Here is a 21192-nt window from a genome sequence, read left to right on the forward strand (position 1 = left end):
AGAAACCTCTGTAAATCATTGGCTTGATTGTGGAACTGGCAAACGTCATATTTGATTCATTTAAAAAACGCAGTACCCTCAGATAAATTGACATTCCAGATAACTTGACAGTTGTCATTTAAATTATTTCATAAAAGAAATAAATTAGTTCATAAAAGAAATAAATTATTTCATAAAAGAAATAAATTATTTTATAAAAGAAATGATAGACTCCTATTAGTAACCTAGTATTCCTTTTATTACTGTATAATGCAAACCTAGTATTTGTAATCCTAGTAACTACTAATTCACTGTGCAATTTATATAAATGTTTGTAATAAATAAGAGAAAATTATATTTTTATTTATTTAGAAGCGACGGGTTAGTTTCAAAGGAGGACGGGTACATTGTTGGACAAGCCGTTCTCGGGGACGGGTAAAATTTTTGAGTTTTTTCGAGCCCTGATTAATATGCTAATTGGCTTTGTTTTGACTATATTATAATTTATTAAATCGCCAGTTTTGGATCTCCTACCCATGCTTCTGTGTCCGTTGGGAACAAATTACATGTACTTTTTAATTTGGCTTTAGTTTAGGCAGGTCGTGGGGGAATTGTCTCCCATGGCCTGTCCTTATTAATATTGGTATGCAAAACTTATTCAACTGAAATTCCTTTGAATAATATTATTATCTTGTATCTCGAGCTCTGCAACTATATGAAATAAAAGCTTTTTATTAATTCTGATCCGGTTCAACTGTTAATTTTCATCATCTTCTGTTTTTATCATCACAATCTTCAATTTGTCAGTATTCTTCAACTTGGCCCACTATACCATACACCCTCCTACAACACCTGCCTATTCCATCTCAATATAAATTGGCACCCTGAATATCCTTCCACCATAGTAACTTATGTTTTGGAATGAATTTATTACCTTACAAATTAAATTAAAATAGAAATTTCAATTGAAAGAAATTATATTGGAATACATAAGAAAGCAAAATTTATTTTAAGTTCCTTCTTCAAACTCAACTTTGTTATTAAACATATTCGAGATTTCTTTGGGTTGTGTAACCTATATTTACTGAAAGTGGAAATTATGTCTATATTAATAGCTTAGAGAGATTGAGTAACAGCTCAGGGCTGGCCACATTACTTGACTTAAATCAAAATTACTTGACATTCCTGCTACAGCTTTTTAAAGACAGAGCCTTTAAAAATGGGACTAGATGCTTGGCTTTAATTTGGTGTTGTGTTTACCATAGTACATTTATTGTCTATTATTTATATGTATATATATGTGATAAATTGCTCTCATTATTTATACAGCAAAGTGAGTGCAAATTAATCTAACTAATAGCCAAAAATTAAATTTTATTTTTTAATTTATTGTTTAAGTGTAGAAATAGGTGTGTTCATTTTATTTTCTAGCTAGCTTCAACCTGTTTCCATTAGACGTTTTCTGAAGAAGTCAAATATCTTTTTTATTATTATTTTGTGAAACAAAAAAGCAACTATAAAATTTGGCTCTTCTACCAAAGTTAATTATATTTTCAATGGAGATTTCAATGGATTTTTAACAAATTGCAATTAAAATATCTAAATATAATATCCTATTAAGGCTATAACATTTTGTTTCCATTTATAGAATTCTAACACTTTTTTAGAAATCATGCAAATTTTTTTCCATATGTACTTCTTCCTTATTTTACTTATTTGTTTTATTTTATTCATTTATATGGGGGACCGGAAAGTAATGTCGTTTTGGCACATTAAATATTCGTTAGTCTTAAAAACCAATTCATTTTTTTAAATTCATTTTCGATCCGGCATTGAAAGGTTGTTGTTAACGAGGGTGATTAACATTATTGATTAAGAATAAGATCTTGATAACAAATATCAAATGCATCGAAACGACGTTACTTTCTGGTCCACCTAATATTAATTCATTTTTTTTTAGAATTTCTGAAAACATCTACATTACATGATATCTATGCTTTTTCAACAGATTGAGTTTAAGGTTTTTACATTTTATCCATTTAAAATTATCTTATTGTCATGTTATAAAGTTTTAATGTCTGATAAAAGTACATTATTTGGATTATTTATACCATCCAAGTATCAATATGTAAGAATATGTTAGAGGAGGGAAATTATTTTATGCCTCAGTCAACTATTTTATATTCCTGAAGCAACTAACATTGCCCCAGTATTTCATTTTATTATTTTAGGGATGCTGTTGAGTATTAGTTTGAAATTTTGATGCTTTTCAAAATTTAGGTCTTTAAAAAATTCTAATAAGGTCCTTAAAATCTTGAAGTTTGATTGAACTTATACTTAAATATATTAGAAATAAAGGATAAATATTGAAGTTTCAGTATTCTCCATGTTGCGTAGCGCTTTTAAAAAGTGCTTAAAGGTGCTTTTTTCATGGGGTGTGTTTAAAAAGTGCTAAATTTTTCCCTTTTGAAAATCAGATTTTTTCCTTTATGGTGTCGATTTTCGCTGTGTATTATGCATTTTCTACCCTCTGAAATCGAACCGAAAAGAATTCTCAATTTCAGACTTCTTATTGTGACTAATGTAATCAAGAAAAGAATTCTTTGTCAGAAACTAGTTATTTTATCATAATTATGTAAAGTCTTTGAAAACTATTTTGCATTTTGTTAATGTATATAGTGCTTAAAAATATTTTTTGAGTGCTCAAAAAGTACTTTAAAGGTGCTTATTTTTTTTTGTTGTTGAGATATTTGGCTATGCGCCCTGTTCTCTCTTTAAACTCAATTGGGATTAAAATAATGATATTGAATTTTAATATTTAAAAGCGAAATCCTTTTCAAATTTGAATTAGGTTAATTTAAATTATCATATCAAATAATGAATTTCAGATTTCTATTGGAACTAATTTTAAAACTTATTTTAATATAAATATATACAATTAATAATATTAGGACTATTTTTCCTTTATTTAATTTCAGCCATCTATAATAATTTTGTGTTTTCCTGATCATCAAAAGTATTAATTTTTTATTAGGATTATAAAAATCAATACATTGAACAATAGCTTTTTCAAATTGATATTATGATGCAACTATAAAAAAAAAACCATGCTGTTAAACAATAGTTTTTCAAGTTGATATTGTGACACATTTATATGACTTTCTAATTATGCATTTTCCACAATGTTTCTATATATGTATCCATTTTATTTTGAATTACGTAATAATTCCACGGTGTTGGTAACAATTTTAAATTAATTTCAATTTTAAGCCATTTTTTCCTTTGCAATTCTTTAGTATCTGTTACAGTTTATTTGGAATATGAATGTGAAGTTTTAAATAAATTGAGGTAATTTGCCATAGGATTGACACTGCAACTTTATAAAAATTCTTAAGCTTGTCTATGCAGTCTTTTTATTAGTCTGTCTTTAATAGTTGAGTTCATTTTATTCTTACTTATTCTGATTAGTTTTAAAAATATTCTCATTATGATTTCTCAGATTTTAAGTAAGAATTTACTTGAATTGAGTTTCTTAGGAAAAATCTTTTCACTCTTTAGTATATTAGTCAAGAGTTCTCTCTTTCTGTTAAACCATTAATATGTTAATCAGTCAATTTATAAGTGACTTTAAATTTTTAGTCATGAACCTAGAGTAACTTGCCTGTTGTATTTAACTTTAATTTTTAGATGTAAATTTGTAAAAAATTGACTTATAAATTATAGATTGAACAAATATAATTAAAGTTTGAATGAATGTCACAAGTATTGTATTCTAGTTTTAAAAACAAACAGTGAGACCTTAACTTCTGAACACTTTTCACGTTACGGATGTATGTTTTACTTGTCACGACTAAATGAGACTAATTTAATAATTCTGCATTAATGATCTAATATACAATCTGTATAAAAAAAGTCTCAAAGTAGTAATCTTTCAAAAGTAATAAGTGCAAATTAATTTTGCTTTCTAGAATAAAAAGAATCATTTTTTATTGTTGATAAAATTCCTAAGTTAGATTAATATCAATATTTTTTAATTATATTTATTCCGAAATTAGTTTTGAAATTGATAATTTCTGAGGCAAATTTGGTACTCAATATTTTACACTTATAAATATTCCTTTGTTTATAGTGTAAAATATGGTATTAAATTATTTGTTTATTTTATCTAACTCTAATTAAATTTTTGAACTGTGATGCCACTGCTATCATTGTGAAGGACTTAGATTCTTTCTTTGGTGGCTGCTGATTATGAATTCATTATGGCTAATGGTAACATCATGCCATTAGTCTCGAAATTGTGCAACCTTAATCTCTATGGCTGATTACTAGCTGTTGCTGGAGTGCTTATTTTAATAAAACTTTCAACTTGCGGACAGCTCTTTGTTGACTTACTAAAGATTTATTTGATATGAATATTAAAATAAATGCATAATTTATTTGTAGTTATGGCATTGAAGGTTATTAAATATTTTTAATCTTATTAACTGAATTTTAATATTGAAATCTACTTCTTTCTAAATCTTGAGCAAAAGTTTTGAATTACGAAAAAAAGTCTTTAATAATAATAAAAAAATTGGCTTAAATAATAAAAAAAAAGAATAAAGTTAATTATTTTTTGTTTTGTGCTTTCACAGAAATTTAATATATAGAAGCAATTCAAATGAACATACAAAAACCTGTTCAATATAAATGTGATATTAAACTAATTTTGTGTGCAGAACTTTTTCTCTCTAAGACATAAGAAAAATATAACTGGTATTGAATAGCTGACCCAATTCTGAGTTCATCAGTGTACAACTCCATAGTCTTGTAATTTTACACCCAATTTAGATGACAAGGGAATTCCTGTGTTACATTCTATATTTGTGTTACATGGAGAGGAAAATTTCGACTGCTAGGGGATTCTAACACATGATCTGTCTACACCTAAGACTATTTTATGCTAGTACACATAAAGAAATTGAAAATATGGAAGGCCTTTTCACTCAAGAAGTGGTTATACATCACGAAGTTTTCAATTGAAATCAAATAATAAAGAAGCTGGCGATGAAAACACAAGATTAGCAGAGGAAAATGGAAGAATAATTAAGGTAAGCTGTTTATTGATTGATAAGAAAGGATAAATGAAAATCAGATATTTGTTTCTCAATACTCAAACTTAGAAAATTAGTTGTATAATTGAACAAATTTATGTATAAATTTACGATGAAGTTTCAGAAAAACAAAGGTCTTAAAAATATTTTTAATAAACATGTTTGGTTTTCTCAGGTTTGAGAATGAGGAAATATGAAAAAAAATTTGATCCAAATCGTGAAGGAAACAAATTTGAAAAGCATGTGAAGCTATTTTATACAAAAAGAAATTATTTCCATGCTTTTTTAAATTAATAGAAAATATATTATTAAATGTAATATATTTAATTTAATTCTAAATTAAAAATTACTTCAGAATTATTTAACCTATGATTAAATAATTTGAAATTCCATAATTTTAAAAACAGTCCATAATGTTAGGAGTGTCCAGAAAGTAAGGTATCACTATATGTTTTTATAACTAGAATACAGTATTTGCAAGTTTTTTTTATTTTACTATGTGTTTATAGACAGTTCAACAAACCATTAAGCTATAAGAATAACAGAGAATAACTACAGAGAATGAAGTAAAGTGATAAAACTATACAATATTTCTTAAAGTTTAGAACAAATTTTTCTAAATTTCTTTTATTAATTTGAGACTTTCTTTTAAGTTTTACTAGCTTCAATTTCTCACTTTTCCACGATTGTAAAAGTTAAACAAAAAGTTCTGGTTTTCGTTTAAAAGTCTTAATTCTCTAAAATTAAATTTCCCTGTATTAAGTAATTTGTCTATTATAATTATTTAAATATTGTAATTTAATAATTTTTTAAAAATTTTTTTGTAACGATGAATTGGGGAGCTATTAATTTAATTATTATTTTGGTGAATATGCTGTAATATATCTTTGGGAGGTTAAATTTCTTTATAGTTTATTTTATATCATTTTAATTTGATTAACAATTCAATAAGTTTCAAAATAGTTGACCAAAGATTCCCAAATTTATTATTTTTATAAAAAATTTTAGGCTGCATTAAAAATTGAGTCACATTTTCAATTAAAACAGTTAATTTCTGATTTGTAAGTATAAAACACAGTTACATTTTTTAACAGAACATTAAAGTTCCAGTTTGTCTTTTGGTTGGAATTCGATCAAATTAAATGTTCAATAAATAATGAAACTTAGGAAATATTAGTGAATAACCACAGAAAGGTAATTCACAAATTTTTATTCATAGTGCAGTTTTATTTAGATTTTTTTTTCTTTATCTCTGTCCTCTCAATTTTTTTTAAGGGCCAGAAATTTGTTATTAGAATCACATTCTTGCTCATAATCATATTTAAAATCACTGGTATTAATGAATATGCTTTTTAGAAAATAAAAATGTTCAGTTTTTTAGTAAAAAAATTACTTTTATTAATATAAGAAAATATTTTACATGTCAAAACAAAGATACTATAGCCAAATACATCACAAACAACTGAAGACACAGATGAAACAATAAGTACATTTTACTATTTCACATTTTAAACAAATAGCACATTCTAAAATATATTCTCTAATAAAAGAATATACTATTTTTATTATTTACAACCATTAATCAAACATAAACAGTTTGTTCTTTAAAAATGTTTATTTCCTAAAATAAACAATTAAGTACACAAATAAAATTTCACATACATAAATTATGTAGGCAGCAAAAAAATACTCTTAATCAAATGAATAGACTTGATAAATATGCATGTTGCACTTTTACTTCAACTGTACTTATAAGTTTTCCTTTTATAACTTTTTAAAAAATTTTGCATATCCTTACTAGTTGAAATTTAAATTAATCTTCAATCAGTATTCATGTTTGTATCGATTAAATGTAATTTTTTCATGAGTAAGAAGCATGTACCTGATTAATAAGGCTAGTACACTTTTTTGTACAACTATTTTTTAAAGAAAAAGATTAAATTGTCCTGAGTTAAATTTTATTGGTTATGTTTACTATTTATTGTAAATATCTCTAATTATTATGGTTATGAAAATTATGAGAACTTATCAATAATGAACTAGAGAAGATAATATTTTTAAAAACTTGATAATCCATTCATTTGATAAAATGTTTTTTTGCAATTTTAAAAATAACACTGGAATGTCAGAAATGAAAAATATTTAGGTTATAAAAATCACAAAATGCATCACCATTATTCTAAGCATTATCACTAGTTGTGCATATATATCACACTTGCCTTAATAATTTTAAACACTATTTCTAAAATATTGCTTAAGTGATATTTTCATTATGTAAAAATTTTAATATTCTTTGCTTTGCTAAACCTATTTCTAACATTTAAAGATGTGAACTAAATATTTTGGAAAAATAGCTTAATCCTAATTTTTGTTAAAATTACTTTTAATAATAAAATTCAATTAACAGATTTTGTATTAAATGCTAATATTCATTTACTTTAAAATTCGTCTTTTATAGCTGACATTTCATTCATCTTATAATTTCTATTTAACATTTTCCTAATTTTCATTAACATTAAAACTTAAAGACGTTAGTATAAAGCTCTATCAGTCCAAAAAACTGATGTTTTAAACGGTCACAATCAAATGTGAATAAACCACAAATAAAGATACAGAAATAGGTATTTATTAATTTAATTTTATTTCAATTTTACTTAAAAAGTTATTCAATAATTTCAATTCTATAAATAAGAAACTCCCCCAGTGTTTCAACGCAAAAAACTATTTTGTGTTAGGACAAGGAAGGTTCTTGTTTATAAAACCAAACCTATAGTATGCCCATTTTTATATCTTTATTTGTGTTTTATTCATGTTATTTTCCTTTATTCATAAGTTACAAAGTATACCCTATTCTCATTTAACATATCAAAAATAATTAACACCCATTCTGGCATACAGAATTTGTCAGGAGTAGGCATCATAATTATAGTAATTGTATCACATAATTTTAATTGTAACACAAACATATAGCAATAGCTTGCACTTTTAAAACAAAATACTGTAGTAATTTGCCACTATCACAAATGTGCATTTTAATAAAAAAGGAGACTAGAAAATATATGTCCTTTATAAAGAACTTCACAAACACATTTAATTTTAAAGTCAACTTAATTTTTAATCTTAATTTATAAGAAATCATGTGAGAGAAAATTTTTAAGGTTCAAAAAGTTTACACATTCCTAACAAACCACAATAATTTAGACTTGCTACAGCTACCATTTGTAAAGTGCTAATTTTATTTAAAAAGTTAAATCTATCTTTAAAGTTCTTTTTATTCACGTGTAATATAGCACTCTTAAAAATAAAACAAATTAATTATTCAAAATTACACCCAATTTGCTTTATTTTGATAGTTACAGTTATCATTTGAAAATTATTTCATATATTTTGGAGAAAATTTTATTTTGTTAATTATATCCATTTTAAACAAAACAAATATATAAACATCACAATAAAAATAAATAAATGTTCACCCATAGCTGTTTGTTCTTAGAACTCCCAGCTATTGGGTACATTTTTAAAAATCACAGAATTAATGACACTGATAATGCTGTATACAAATGAAAATTATAACTGGTTGCACTGCAACAGAACATAGCATAAGATTTTAAGATTCATAGAGAAGTCTTTGGTAGTGCGGGAAAATTTCCCAAGTGGGTAGATGTAGAGAGAATTCAAGAGCCACTAGAACCCCAAATTCACAAGATATTAGTTCTCTGTGATTTAATCTGAAACCACTTTCCATTCTCTATAAATAAATAGATAACATGAATCATTTGGGGGGAAAAAATCAAATATTTTTTTTATAAATAATACTTCAAAACAGCAATGCTTATAAAAGATAGTGAGTAATATTCTGTTATATTTCATTGACAGCAATCTTCAATTCTCTCACAGACTTTGTTTTTGTATTAGAGCCTTATTGGAATAGCTCTTAAAAATTTTTTTGGGGATTGAGGTCATAAAAAAGGACGAGTAATTCATGAGTTACTCTATTATCCAAAAATCACCAATTGGAAGATTTTGCAGCATAGACTTAGACGTTGGGCAAGTCACATCAATCAGAGTTCTATTATGCCCAAACCAAAAAAGCCTCATAGTTGAAATGAAGTTCAGCAAACAGGAACATATTGCATTTTCCAGGCCTCAATGCAATGTTGCCCTAAATGCTCAAACTTTAGAGCAGAGTAGACCTCACAATCACAAAGTATATGTCGTGAAGTCTCTTCTTCAGGATGACAACCTCGACAAAGATAATTAGATTCGATACCTATTATGTATAGGTGTTTCCTGAGAGTGCAATGTCCAGTGAGAAGACCAATGATCTTCCTCAAACTATTCCTGTTTAGTTTAAGGAGCTCTTTTTGACGTACACTAGGACAGTCACGATTCAGCTCTTAAGCTTGTCTCTGACCATCCGAGTTGCACCATTGCTCTGGGGCAATTTTGCCATAGAGCTTGAATATAGATGCCCTGAATGATGTGAGAGAAATTCCCAAGACTGGTTTAGGGCCAGCCAGCTCATTTCCAAGAATGTCCATATTTTCAGGTACCCAATGTAGGTATACCTTGTTGTGAGTAGAGAGGTCACAGTGGACCGAGAAGCACTTTCACACTGGTGAAGAGGTGAATTAGCACCTTGATAGTGATAGGAGAGCAGCCTGACTGTCGGAACAGATGTGGATAGGTTTTACAGTATAAATGAAGGCATTATGTTGCTTGAAAAACCAGACTTGGGTTGGCAATTCTCGTTTCAAATGGCAGTAAATGAGTTTCTAGCATACTTTGTCAACTTGTAGCCTTGGGGGAAGCCTATGTGCAGTTTACCAACATAGCTGAAACCTTCTTACAGCATTCATGAGCCTCCACATTATTGCCCATACAGAGATTTTCTCATCTACTGTTTTGCTTTATCTATCGTGCAAGAAATTTGCACTATAAAAAAAAATTATAAGTAGCACTTGTTGAAAACTACCCACAAGCAAAAGAGAGTAGAAAAATAAAAGAATTAAGATGACTTGGACAACTTAGTGTGCTGTTACAATGACATGAGGAAAGAAGTGGATTTCTTTCCCATTTCACAGCAAGATAGAAGCTCATTAATTGAGTGGGAAGGCTAAAGATATGGTAGTAAACATATTTCTCAGGCTGTATGGAGGCTGCCGACAATAAAAAAGTTCTAGAAATCCATTTATTATGATTTGCAGAAAAATTAGTAGCTCAAGTCAGATTTTCGTGTAGGTGAATGCCTATATTTATATTGCAAAATCTTCACAGTGATGGATTTTGGATAATATGGTGCATACATGCCATGAATGACCTGCCCTTTTACCTGACGTATATTGCCAAGAAAATGTGAGAATTATTCTTAGCACGGCTGCATATACCATATATCTGTTTTAGTGGGAGTATTGAAGGCTACCATTGTTGAAGCTAATATCTTTCAAGGTTTAATAAATAGTATGCAACATCATAGATATCAAGGCATATATAAATGCATTAGCTATAAAAAATGGCTTTATTTTAACGGGACTCTTTTTTTCCCTTCCTTTTTACTTGTTACTTTTTTTTCCTCTGTTGTGGTAGAGTAGAAATGAGTTAAGTTGGGTTCTTGTTGGTTTTCTTTGCACCCGGTTAAGGCAAAAATTTAAAATGGCTTTATTTAGTTGAGCTACACTATATGTTGTATGACACTGCAGTTATTCAATTTATTTTTTTATTGGCATTCTTTTTAAACAACTGTTAGTATTGGTCAAAGTTCCTTAAGATAACCATTGTAAAAAAAACAACTTAAAACTATATAAATTGCTTTGAATCAAGTGGGCTAATTTTTCGGCCCTCTCACTATTTCGAATTTTAATTAAATTTGGTATATTTGTAGATACCTAGAACTAAGTATTGCATAATTTTAAATCAATACACTAAAATTGCTCCAACTGGAAGGGCCTATAAATATGGAAAACAATATATCGTTAACCTTAAATGGCATAACTTGTAGGTCTTCAAATATCAGCTTAATAGATAAAAAAAATTTAAGACATCTATCATTTTTCTGTTTTGAAAAAGCTGTGAAAATTGCAAGCCATAAAGTTTCGAATCACAAAATATTTCTTCTTGTAAAGTCTTTCCAATATACTTGTTTTTCAAAATTTTTTTTTTTTACTATTCTCGATTAATAACAAAGATATATTGATCAAGTTAAATTAGGGAACTGTTAATAAACTTCAAATATTTTTAAACTATCTGATATTTGAAAAATAAATACTCAGTATCTTAGTAGTATGGTAATTTTTTTTTATAATGAAAAATGAGTTAATGGCAATCTGAAAAATATGGTTCTCATAACTTAGTAGATAGATCAAAAGTTAAAGCTTCTTAATGAATCTGAAACATTTTTCTCACAATTATAAAACTTGTGAATTATTTATTTCCATATAAAGAAACAACTTTTTTATAATTACATATTTTAAAATTTTTGAATGGTAAGGCGTAGAAAATTCTATATTATTTTAAACTATGTTATTATAAAAGATAGAATCTCACAATTAGTGAATCAAAAATGAAATTTTATCTCTCAGAAACAATTTTACCCCTTTGCCACAATTATTTTTTTAACAAATATCAAAATTAAATAATAATAAAAAATACTAAATTTTCCAAAAAAATTTTATTTTATACAAATTTATTTTTGGAGAAACAAGTTTTGAAATAAAGTGCAAAAGTTTGTTTCTTCAGTGAGCTCCAGTGATATAGGAAATACACAAAAACTAAAATTAAGAGGTCCAAATTTTCTATTGCTCTAGACTAATAATATATATTTTTTCCAAATTGCAACTACCCTAATGACCCTATTTTGACAGTCATAAATTCGTAAGGAAAAAGAGTATGTTTAAATAGAGATAGTACATTTTTGAGTCTAATTTCCTCCTTAAAAATTAATCTTTTAAAAATTTTTAAAATATATGAAAATTTTATCATTAAATAAGAAGTTATTCAAGTTTTATTTTTTAAATTTGTTAATTGAATGCATAAAAATTCAACAACTTATTAAATAAAATAACTTTTGTAAAACTGTTTTATCATGGAAGTGCAATTTTAAAGTATTAAAAATATTCACTTCTATATTTTCCTATTTAGTTCAAGAACTTTTATGTTATTATGAATAATGCAATATTAGAAGTTTGATGTCACATTGGTTAAGTTTTCATAAATGTCTGAAAAATATATTAGTTCAATTATAATTTAATACTTAAAATAATTTTTCATTATTGATATAATATATATGAAAATAATTTAATTTTGATTTAAAAATTTAATACACCATCAGAGGCTGTTCAATCAGTAATTAGTACATTAAAATTTGAGTAACAAGAGAGTGTAAATTAAATCAATATAAGTGTACCCATTGATCTCATATCTTTTCTGCATCAACTTTTTACTCTGTTCATGCACAAAATTATTTGGGAATTTTTTTAGCATTTTAAATAATTCACATTTTGAATCTTACACAATACATGTTACAGATAGAAAGTAAGTAACCATACTTAAAATCAATATAAACTGAGCTTTGCTTTAGAGAAAATTGCTATTAAATGTATATTATCACACCATCAAAATCACTTTTAAATTATTTGATCTAAAAATGAAAGGATATTTAGATGTGCCATTTTCTTTTTCATTGTACAACACAAAACAGCTAAAAATATACATACTTCAATTAAATTCTTCAGATCATTTCCCTTCACATCATTTAGTTTGGCTGATAAAAGGAGACAGGCTGCAGCACAAGGTTTTCGATTATGCTTATTGATCAGCATCTATTGAATAATAGAAACATAAATCAAGAGAATTGACAAGAGGTACACAAACTTTAACAATATGAAGAAGAAAAAAATATTTTTGCTGGTAAAGTAATCTAAATAAAAAATTTTAAAACAAACATTAATTACAATATTCATTTCAGCTTAGAATTTAAGCTAAATACATAGCGTTTAAGTTATCATTCACATATAAAGAGACAATGAGAAAACAAAATATTAATGAAGCAATATAAGATACAATATTTTTAAATGTACACTAATTATATGAATATACTGGATTTTCCATAATCATCATTATATGGAAATAAATACAATAAAAGCATGGATTACAAAATACCTGCGATACACAGCAACATAGAAAGCATTCATTAACAAAATCATTAATACTACTTGTTCTTATAGGAAATTATATACCATATTTTGATACTAATGAGTGCTGTTTTTATCTAAGTTTCTTACATTATAAATGATTAGTTTTTAAAAGATATCTGTATGCTATATTTTATTGTTAAAAAATAGTTTAATCTTTTACATAAATCTAACTACCAGATCTATTTTACCTCTAAATATATGTTAAACTTATGTAAAAACATCATATATTGTTTAATAATAAGACTCCAATAATAAATTACGGTAATAAATACACTTATGCTTCTCAAATTAATTACTGTAGATTTTTTTTTAAACAAGAAACTAAATATAAAGAAGTTGGTTGTATGAAAAACTGGAGATTTCATTAAAATTTTTCCTCATCCTGAAATTAAAATATTCCATTATTTGAAAACCTAGACTAAGATATTTTTCCGTCTTAGCACAACAACATTGAAACAAATTAAAGCAAGTTATGGGGCAATTGCTCATTGTCATAATGTTTTTACTTAAGTAAAATTATATTATCACTTTATTTTTTTACACAGATCTAAAAATAATTGTAGTGGTTTTTCCTTTAAAATCTACCGTGTCTTAACCTGCTATATACAAAAAAAACTTTTTTAAGAAAATGCATAAATTGAATTTTTTGGCTATAAATTTAAATATTACATAATTTTTAGATTAAAATGGAAATATATATTAAAAATATGAGAAAGCAAGAAGTTAATATCAGTTGCAAAACTCAAATATTATCAAAAGTAAAATATTTCATTCCAATTAATACTGATGCCTTAGTTTTATTTAAGTTTCAAAATTTCATTAACAAATGAAAATTTTAAATGTCTGATTAAACTGATAAGCTTCAACTGATTAAACAAGAAAGTGTGCTTTAATTTTATTACTGCTCAAAAAAGTAAAACTTTGTTATCATTTGTTCTTATAGGCGAAACAATTATCCAGGCTGCGTAGCCAAATTATTCAACAAAAAATAAACACCTTTTAAGCACTCAAAAAATATTTTTAAGCACAATATTTTTAATATTATAATTAGTTGGAAAGTTTTTGACAATTGGCATTTTAACAGTTATGTCAGAAATAAAAAATCTTTTGGCATTATTTTTGACAGTTGTAAAAAATCATGAAATTTTGAATCATGTAAAACGAATGGCGTTTTCACATGCTACGGACTGACAATACGCTGAAATAGATTGTGGTTGCATTAAATGTGAGAACGTTGATTAGAACATAATTGAAAAGCAAGCTTTTGCATACTATGTTGATTTTCGAAGCAAAAATCTACAAAGTAAAGGAAAAAGGGAAAATTAAGCACTTTTTAAAAACACCCAATGTAAAAAGCACCTTTAAGGGCTTTTAAAAATCGAAAATAAGCACCTTTAAGCACTTTTTAAAAACGCTACGCACCCTGTTTTTAGCAATATTATAAAAGTGCATTTTGTCACTTATAAATAACAATATTTTAAAAATAATACCTTTAGTATCAGCTTTTCAAAAAATACATATGCTTGTGCTACTGTAAGGAGATCAATTCCACACTAAAATTTTAAAAAATTCAATAAATTGTAAAAAGTTTCATACTTTATTTAATTATGAATTTAATAATATGACAATAAAACATAAATACTTACTTCATGATGTGTAATTTTTAACATTTCTCGTTTCAAGCTAAGAAGAAAATATAAAAGCATTAAGATTTAATCAAATTATAAGTAAAAACATAAATTTTTTTTAAAAACTTTTAAGCAAATTTGTACAAAACAATTCTGCCAAACAGTATTTTTTTTTTTACATGTACACTTTTCCAAATAGCAAAATCTATATCTTAAAATAACTATGGAAAGATTAATTTTATAATAATTTTGAAATTTAAAACTAATGTTCATTTTTACCGATATTTAATATTATCTTGCTCTTAAATTTCTTCAAATTTACAAAGCATTTTTTGGGGATAAGTAAAATCAAATGTGACTTCACTCTACTGTAGTGTGTTAAGACTTAATTCGATAATGTATAGTGATTCGATTTATGTGCATCACATATGCTGAAAATCGTAAAGGGACATGTAATTCTTCAGCATGAAAAATATCACGCCAGAAGACTTACACATGCAAAATTATAACCAAGTTTTAAATAAAACTACAGAAAATTCTTTTACTTCTTCATTATTAGCTGAAAATGAAATTAAAACAATTCTGAGCACCTAATTACTTTTTGCTTAGTACCAAATTACTCTTTGCTTTTCCTTCATCAGTTTTAATGAAAAGCCTTAATAGTTCAAATTTTTTTTTTTAGCTTTGTATGCATTCTTCTTATTAATGTGCATATTAATAGATGGATAAAGAGGTATAAAATTCACATTTTGAATAGGGACCCAGAAATCTAGAAGTCCTGAGTCCTAACAATGCATATTTTCAAAATCTAAACAACAAATTCTAATTTTCAATTTATTGTACTATTAATTATTGTCCCATAGTTTTGTTTTTCAACTTGCTACTATTTTGTTAGAAATTATGATAGCTTATTTTATAAATTAAGATGAATTTTGCCATGTTAAAATTAAAATATGTTCTTGAAGAACATTACACATGATTTAAATATTTACAATACAAAATAATTATATTTATTTACATATTATGATAAAAGTACTAACCTTCTTAATTTACTTAAAGTAAGGTGTATCTGGGGAAATCTTTCTTTAAATTTTTCATTCAATTCTTTTTTGAGATCAGATGGTTTAACATAATCAATGATTGATGACTGAAAATATTAAAAGAATGTTTATTAAAAGAGGGAGGAATCAAAAACAAGCAGCAGTGATCCAACATAGTTAGAACCGTTTTTCTAAAAAAAAAGAAGACTAATATGATCAAGTGAAAGCAAAATTAGAAATTACATAACTCTGCAATGAGAATATTTATCGACCTTTTAAAACTGTAACCCTAAATTTATTGTTACATTTAGATTCCAGTATTATACAATATAAAGTTGAATTACCTAATAACTAATAAGCTTAGCAAAATATAGGGTATTGACTTACTATGTAAGATGAAAAGGTGAGAACAGTACTGTGCTTCCCTGTCACAAGTTCAGGATCATCTAATAAATTTGGTGTGTATGTTACAAGACAAGTATGGTGACAAAATTTTGATTCAGACCAATCCATAGCTTCGGAAAAAAAATTAAAATTAGGTAATAAAAAAACTTATGATTTTTATTAAAAAAATATTTAATTGTATTGAGAAAATTAGAAATCAAATAATTATAATATGAAAATTTTTTTTTTGCATTTTGACACTTTGAAATTAACATTAGGGTGCCCAAACTTATAGACTGTGATGAGTCTTATATTTTAAAAGACCTTAGTGAAAGTTTATTTTCTGTACATTCGCACGATTAAATATAAAAAAATCAAAAGTGTAAGGATGTTTCAAATCAAACTTTAGCAACATAAAATTTCTTATGATGATAAAAGTTATCAAGATTTATTATTTGCTTTCTTAGCTTAATAATGCTAACAAATAATAATATTTTGCTTCTTTCAGTACAACTCTGCACCCTCATCTGTACCCCTTTTAAATGTACCTACAGGTGGGGGATGGTAATGAAGGTCTCTTAGTCCCTAAATAATTAAGTAAAAAATAATTTAGCATTATAAAAAAGACATGAAAACTGTTGATGCAAAAAATGGGAGCCTTAAATCTCTCCACCACAATGAGATGTTCCAGCACATAGCTATTTAAAGTAGAAGGATTTATTATTTTCTAAAAGCATACCAGATGCTGGATATTTCTAATTTTAAGTAAAATGTAGAAATTTGTCTAAACTTTAAATTGTGCAGATAATGCATTCATTGCATATTTATTAGACTTTGAAAATTTGAATTATTTTACATAGGTTTTAATAAATAAAAATGACTTCAACTAATGAATTCTACTAACAACTAATAATAATTAACTCTTAATAATTTCAATTAAAATTAAACTAATTAGTTAATAAAATTTGCAGATAACATATTATTGATTCTTTTATCACAAAAGTCATAGATTAACATAATCTGATGCTTAAGGGTAGACACAAAAGCCAGAAATAATTTGTCTGAAAACATAAATATTGTTGTGAATTCAAAGCAATGATACATCTTAAGTAGATAAAGGGGCAATTGATTTTGCATTAATTTGTTTCTGATGCCCTTCAATACAACAATATAAAATTAACAAGTAAGAATTATACAATCATAGACAAAAAAAATTAGCGCACCAAGAAGGATTCGTCAAAATGAAACGAAATTTTACGTATGTAATGACTACTTTGATATAAGTAAATGATTAGAAAATCAAAGAAAAACGATAATCTTTGATTTTCTAATCATTTTACTTACATCAAAGTAGTCATTACAAATGTAAAATTTCGTTTAATCTTGACGAATCCTTCTTGGTGAGCTAATTTTTTGTCCATGAGTGTATATTTTTGTCCATCTAACTTAATAAGTGTTTTGTTATACGTTCACTTGCGAAAACACAAAAAAATCAGTCTTGATTATATTTTCTTCTGTTTTTAAACAATATCAACAACTACTGCCATTCTTTAAAATAATTTTACAGATTTCTTGGTCTTTAAAGGCCATGTAATTTTTAATCAAAAGATAATTACCTCTGTCAAAGCCACAAGGAGGAGAACTAGACATCTTGGAATAATGTACATTAGAGATAGCTGGATCAAAGGAATGACAACGACTCATATGAGGGCAAGGAATAGATAAATGATCAGTGTCACGGATTTTATATTTGACTTGTGCGTTGCTTTGAAATGATGAAAGAAGGCCACTATACGAAACTTCCTGTACAAAATAAAAGAAACAATATAATTGCATGTCCTGTAGATTATTTTTCTTAAAAAATATGTATTGAAAAATTCTTTCAAATAAAATTTCTTTTGTATGATTAACTTAATTTTTATTTTGGGCTTTATAGTCATAGTTTAAAAAAATCAATGAATGTTACAGAAATTTTTTTTTCAATGATAATAGAGATGCAATTGTAAGGTAGCAAGTAAAGAAATTTTGATTTTTATTAATAAGTGTTGATTAAAACATGAATGAATTTAAACCTTGGTATAATTTTTTGTTGCCACAATTTATGATAAGTTCAAATGCAAAAATTTAATAAAAACTATTTCACAAAAGCACAGCTAATATATATAATGGAAGAATCTGAAAAGTTAATTTTCTGGTAGATGAACTCTTTCCATCAAAAAAAAGTTTTAAACTTCCACTGAAAGAACTTTTTTTAAAAAGCAAGAAAATTAAATCACTAAACCAAAAAGCAGTTACTAAAAGATATTACTAATTTGCACATCTCCACTTGCCCATTTATATTTATTAGATTTTTTTTAAAAAAAGTTAAGTGATTTTGAATGAAAAACTATAGTGCAGAGAAAGTGTAATATTCTCAATTCTGATGAAATATGCTATTTTGTGACAAAAACTGGAAATCAAAATGAAAATCGAAAACGGCATACCATTCTTTCAGATCAATTGTTGGGATTGAGATTTTTAATAATTTACTTTATGATGGTTTTAGTAGAATTTTTGGTGGTCCTGAATCACTGTTAATTTTCAGTCCTGCATTAAGTTGAAAAAAATGCACTTTTCTCTTGTATGCCCATTCAAAATTAAAACTAATATGTATATATTACAAAGAATAGTGTTGAAAAAATTTAATGTAGTTTAATGGGAAAAAATCATTTTAGAAGAGGTATATAATATCAAGACACCCGGTGGCCAAGTGGTAGCGCTTCACGTTTTCATGCCACAGGTCCTGGGTTCGATTCTCGGGCCGGGCAAGGTTAACTCAGCCTTTCATCCCTTCAGTGGGTTGATAAAATATGTAACAAACATACTTTAGATTATGAAATATTTTACTAAGGATTAAAAGTAATAAATAAAAACTTATCATTACATGAGCCCAACACCTTCAATTTAGATGAAAACAGTGATAGTTAAAATTATTCTTTTGTGAAAAAAATGTCATTGAAACTTTATTTGAGGATAATTACAGTAATAAAAGGTGAGAAATTANTTAGACAAATGATGCTCATTACGTGCTCTTGCACACCGAAGCCTATCAATTAAAAATTAAAACTGTTGCCAACAGGAGAAAAGAAATATCATCGGTTTTATTGATACATACGTATTAGCGTTTTACATAATATAGATGGTTTTAGTAGAATTTTTGGTGGTCTTGAATTACTGTTAATTTTCAGTCTTGCATTAAGTTGAAAAAATGCACTTTTCTCTTGTATGCCCATTCAAAATTAAAACTAATATGTATATATTACAAAGAATAGTGTTGTAAAAATTTAATGTAGTTTAAAGGGAAAAAATCATTTTAGAAGAGGTGTATAATATCAAGACACCCGGTGGCCAAGTGGTAGGGCTTCACACTTTCGTGCCACAGGTCCTGGGTTCGATCCTCGGGCCGGGCAAGGTTAACTCAGCCTTTCATCCCTTCAGTGGGTTGATAAAATGTGTAACAAACATGCTTGGGGGCTAAACACAGGTGGTTCCGCATTTGGCTGACTACCAAACCGAAAAACTTGCTCCTGCATCCCAGAGCACAAGAAAACTGAGATATGCATAGTAATCCTTGGCTCTTTATGGGCTGTTGAGTGACTGAGTTTTATATAATACCAATATGATTTTATGACTGAGAAAGCAAATACTCAATTTCATAAAAACATAAAATGATGCATATAAAAGTATAATTTTTTTATAAAAGATAATGCCAGTAAGTATGCTGTTAGAATTTACTGCATTGTTATGTCTTTTCATCATTAAACTAGTTAGATTATTAAATATTTTACTTAAGGATTAAAAGTAATAAATAAAAACTTTTTAAAAATGTACCTTATCATTACATGAGCCCAACGCCTTCAATTTAGATGAAAACAGTGATAGTTAAAATTATTCTTTTGTGAAAAAAATGTCATTGAAACTTTATTTGAGGATAATTACAGTAATAAAAAGTGAGAAATTAGAAAAATGTCAAATTATCAACAATTCATTTAATTTAAGTGTTAATTTATAATACTTATGAAAGTGAGATATCATAAAATAATTATATTTCAAATTAAGCAATGACTTACTTGTCCATCATAGAGACGGTACCCCAAGGCTGCTAATAAATTTAATGGATCTGCCTCATCATTTATTGCAGATAGGGGTCGATTTCCAGAGGCCTGGCGCCGACGGATATTTTCTTGTTTGTTATCAGCTCTGTAGAAAATAAGTTAACACTAAGCACTTTGAAATTTATCATAGTTACAATTGTAGATTATTTGAAATACAATTGATAAATTTAAATGATAACAATAACTCAGTAATGCCACCCTAAAGAAATAATTAGCAATTATGCAAATCAAAATACTATGTAAAATTTTAAATAAAAATTAAATTTAGGTCCTGTATTAAAAAATAAATTTTACAAACTGAAGTTTTTCCACATTATTTTAATATAAAAATAATGTATGTCTAGATATGTACTAATATGTAAAAAATGTACTAATGTTAAAAATAATGTACTAGATACATCAGAAAAATCTTGGTTTTTTAAGGAAATAAATTATCCTGAAACTGATGATTCAAAACGGAAATTTTAATCTTTAGGAGAATAATTTGTACTTACAGAGACATTTGTCTTCTTCACAATATTGTCCAGAGGAATTCAGTATGAATTAAGACACTATTCTTATACAATTTTACAATAGGGTCAACTAACAGTTCCATTATAGTTGTATGCATTACAAATTTTCATAAGCAGTTATAAAATCACGACAGAGAAGTAAAATATAAACAAAAAAATGGAAAAAAGAAAATAACTAGACTGAAGAATCATTCTGGGAATTTTTCATTA

At 26.6% G+C, this 21192-nt stretch overlaps 1 protein-coding gene across 1 annotated transcript in view; it reads right to left on the reverse strand.

Annotated features, from left to right (window-relative positions):
* Positions 1-6445: 6445 nt before the first annotated feature.
* The window catches only part of LOC107452697 (CDK5 and ABL1 enzyme substrate 2), a 30363-nt gene continuing 15616 nt past the window's right edge, over positions 6446-21192 (reverse strand). Inside the window, exons 5-12 of the mRNA XM_043046473.2 lie at positions 20426-20555; positions 17933-18119; positions 16320-16447; positions 15933-16039; positions 14911-14947; positions 14755-14817; positions 12785-12889; positions 6446-8820 (exon numbers count right to left, since the gene is read on the reverse strand). Coding sequence (XP_042902407.1) covers positions 8680-8820; positions 12785-12889; positions 14755-14817; positions 14911-14947; positions 15933-16039; positions 16320-16447; positions 17933-18119; positions 20426-20555 — 898 coding nt within the window. The 3' untranslated portion in view covers positions 6446-8679. The remainder of the gene's footprint in view (positions 8821-12784; positions 12890-14754; positions 14818-14910; positions 14948-15932; positions 16040-16319; positions 16448-17932; positions 18120-20425; positions 20556-21192) is intronic.

The sequence above is a fragment of the Parasteatoda tepidariorum genome, chromosome 5 (genome assembly GCF_043381705.1).
Source record: "Parasteatoda tepidariorum isolate YZ-2023 chromosome 5, CAS_Ptep_4.0, whole genome shotgun sequence".
Lineage (NCBI taxonomy): Eukaryota > Metazoa > Arthropoda > Arachnida > Araneae > Theridiidae > Parasteatoda > Parasteatoda tepidariorum.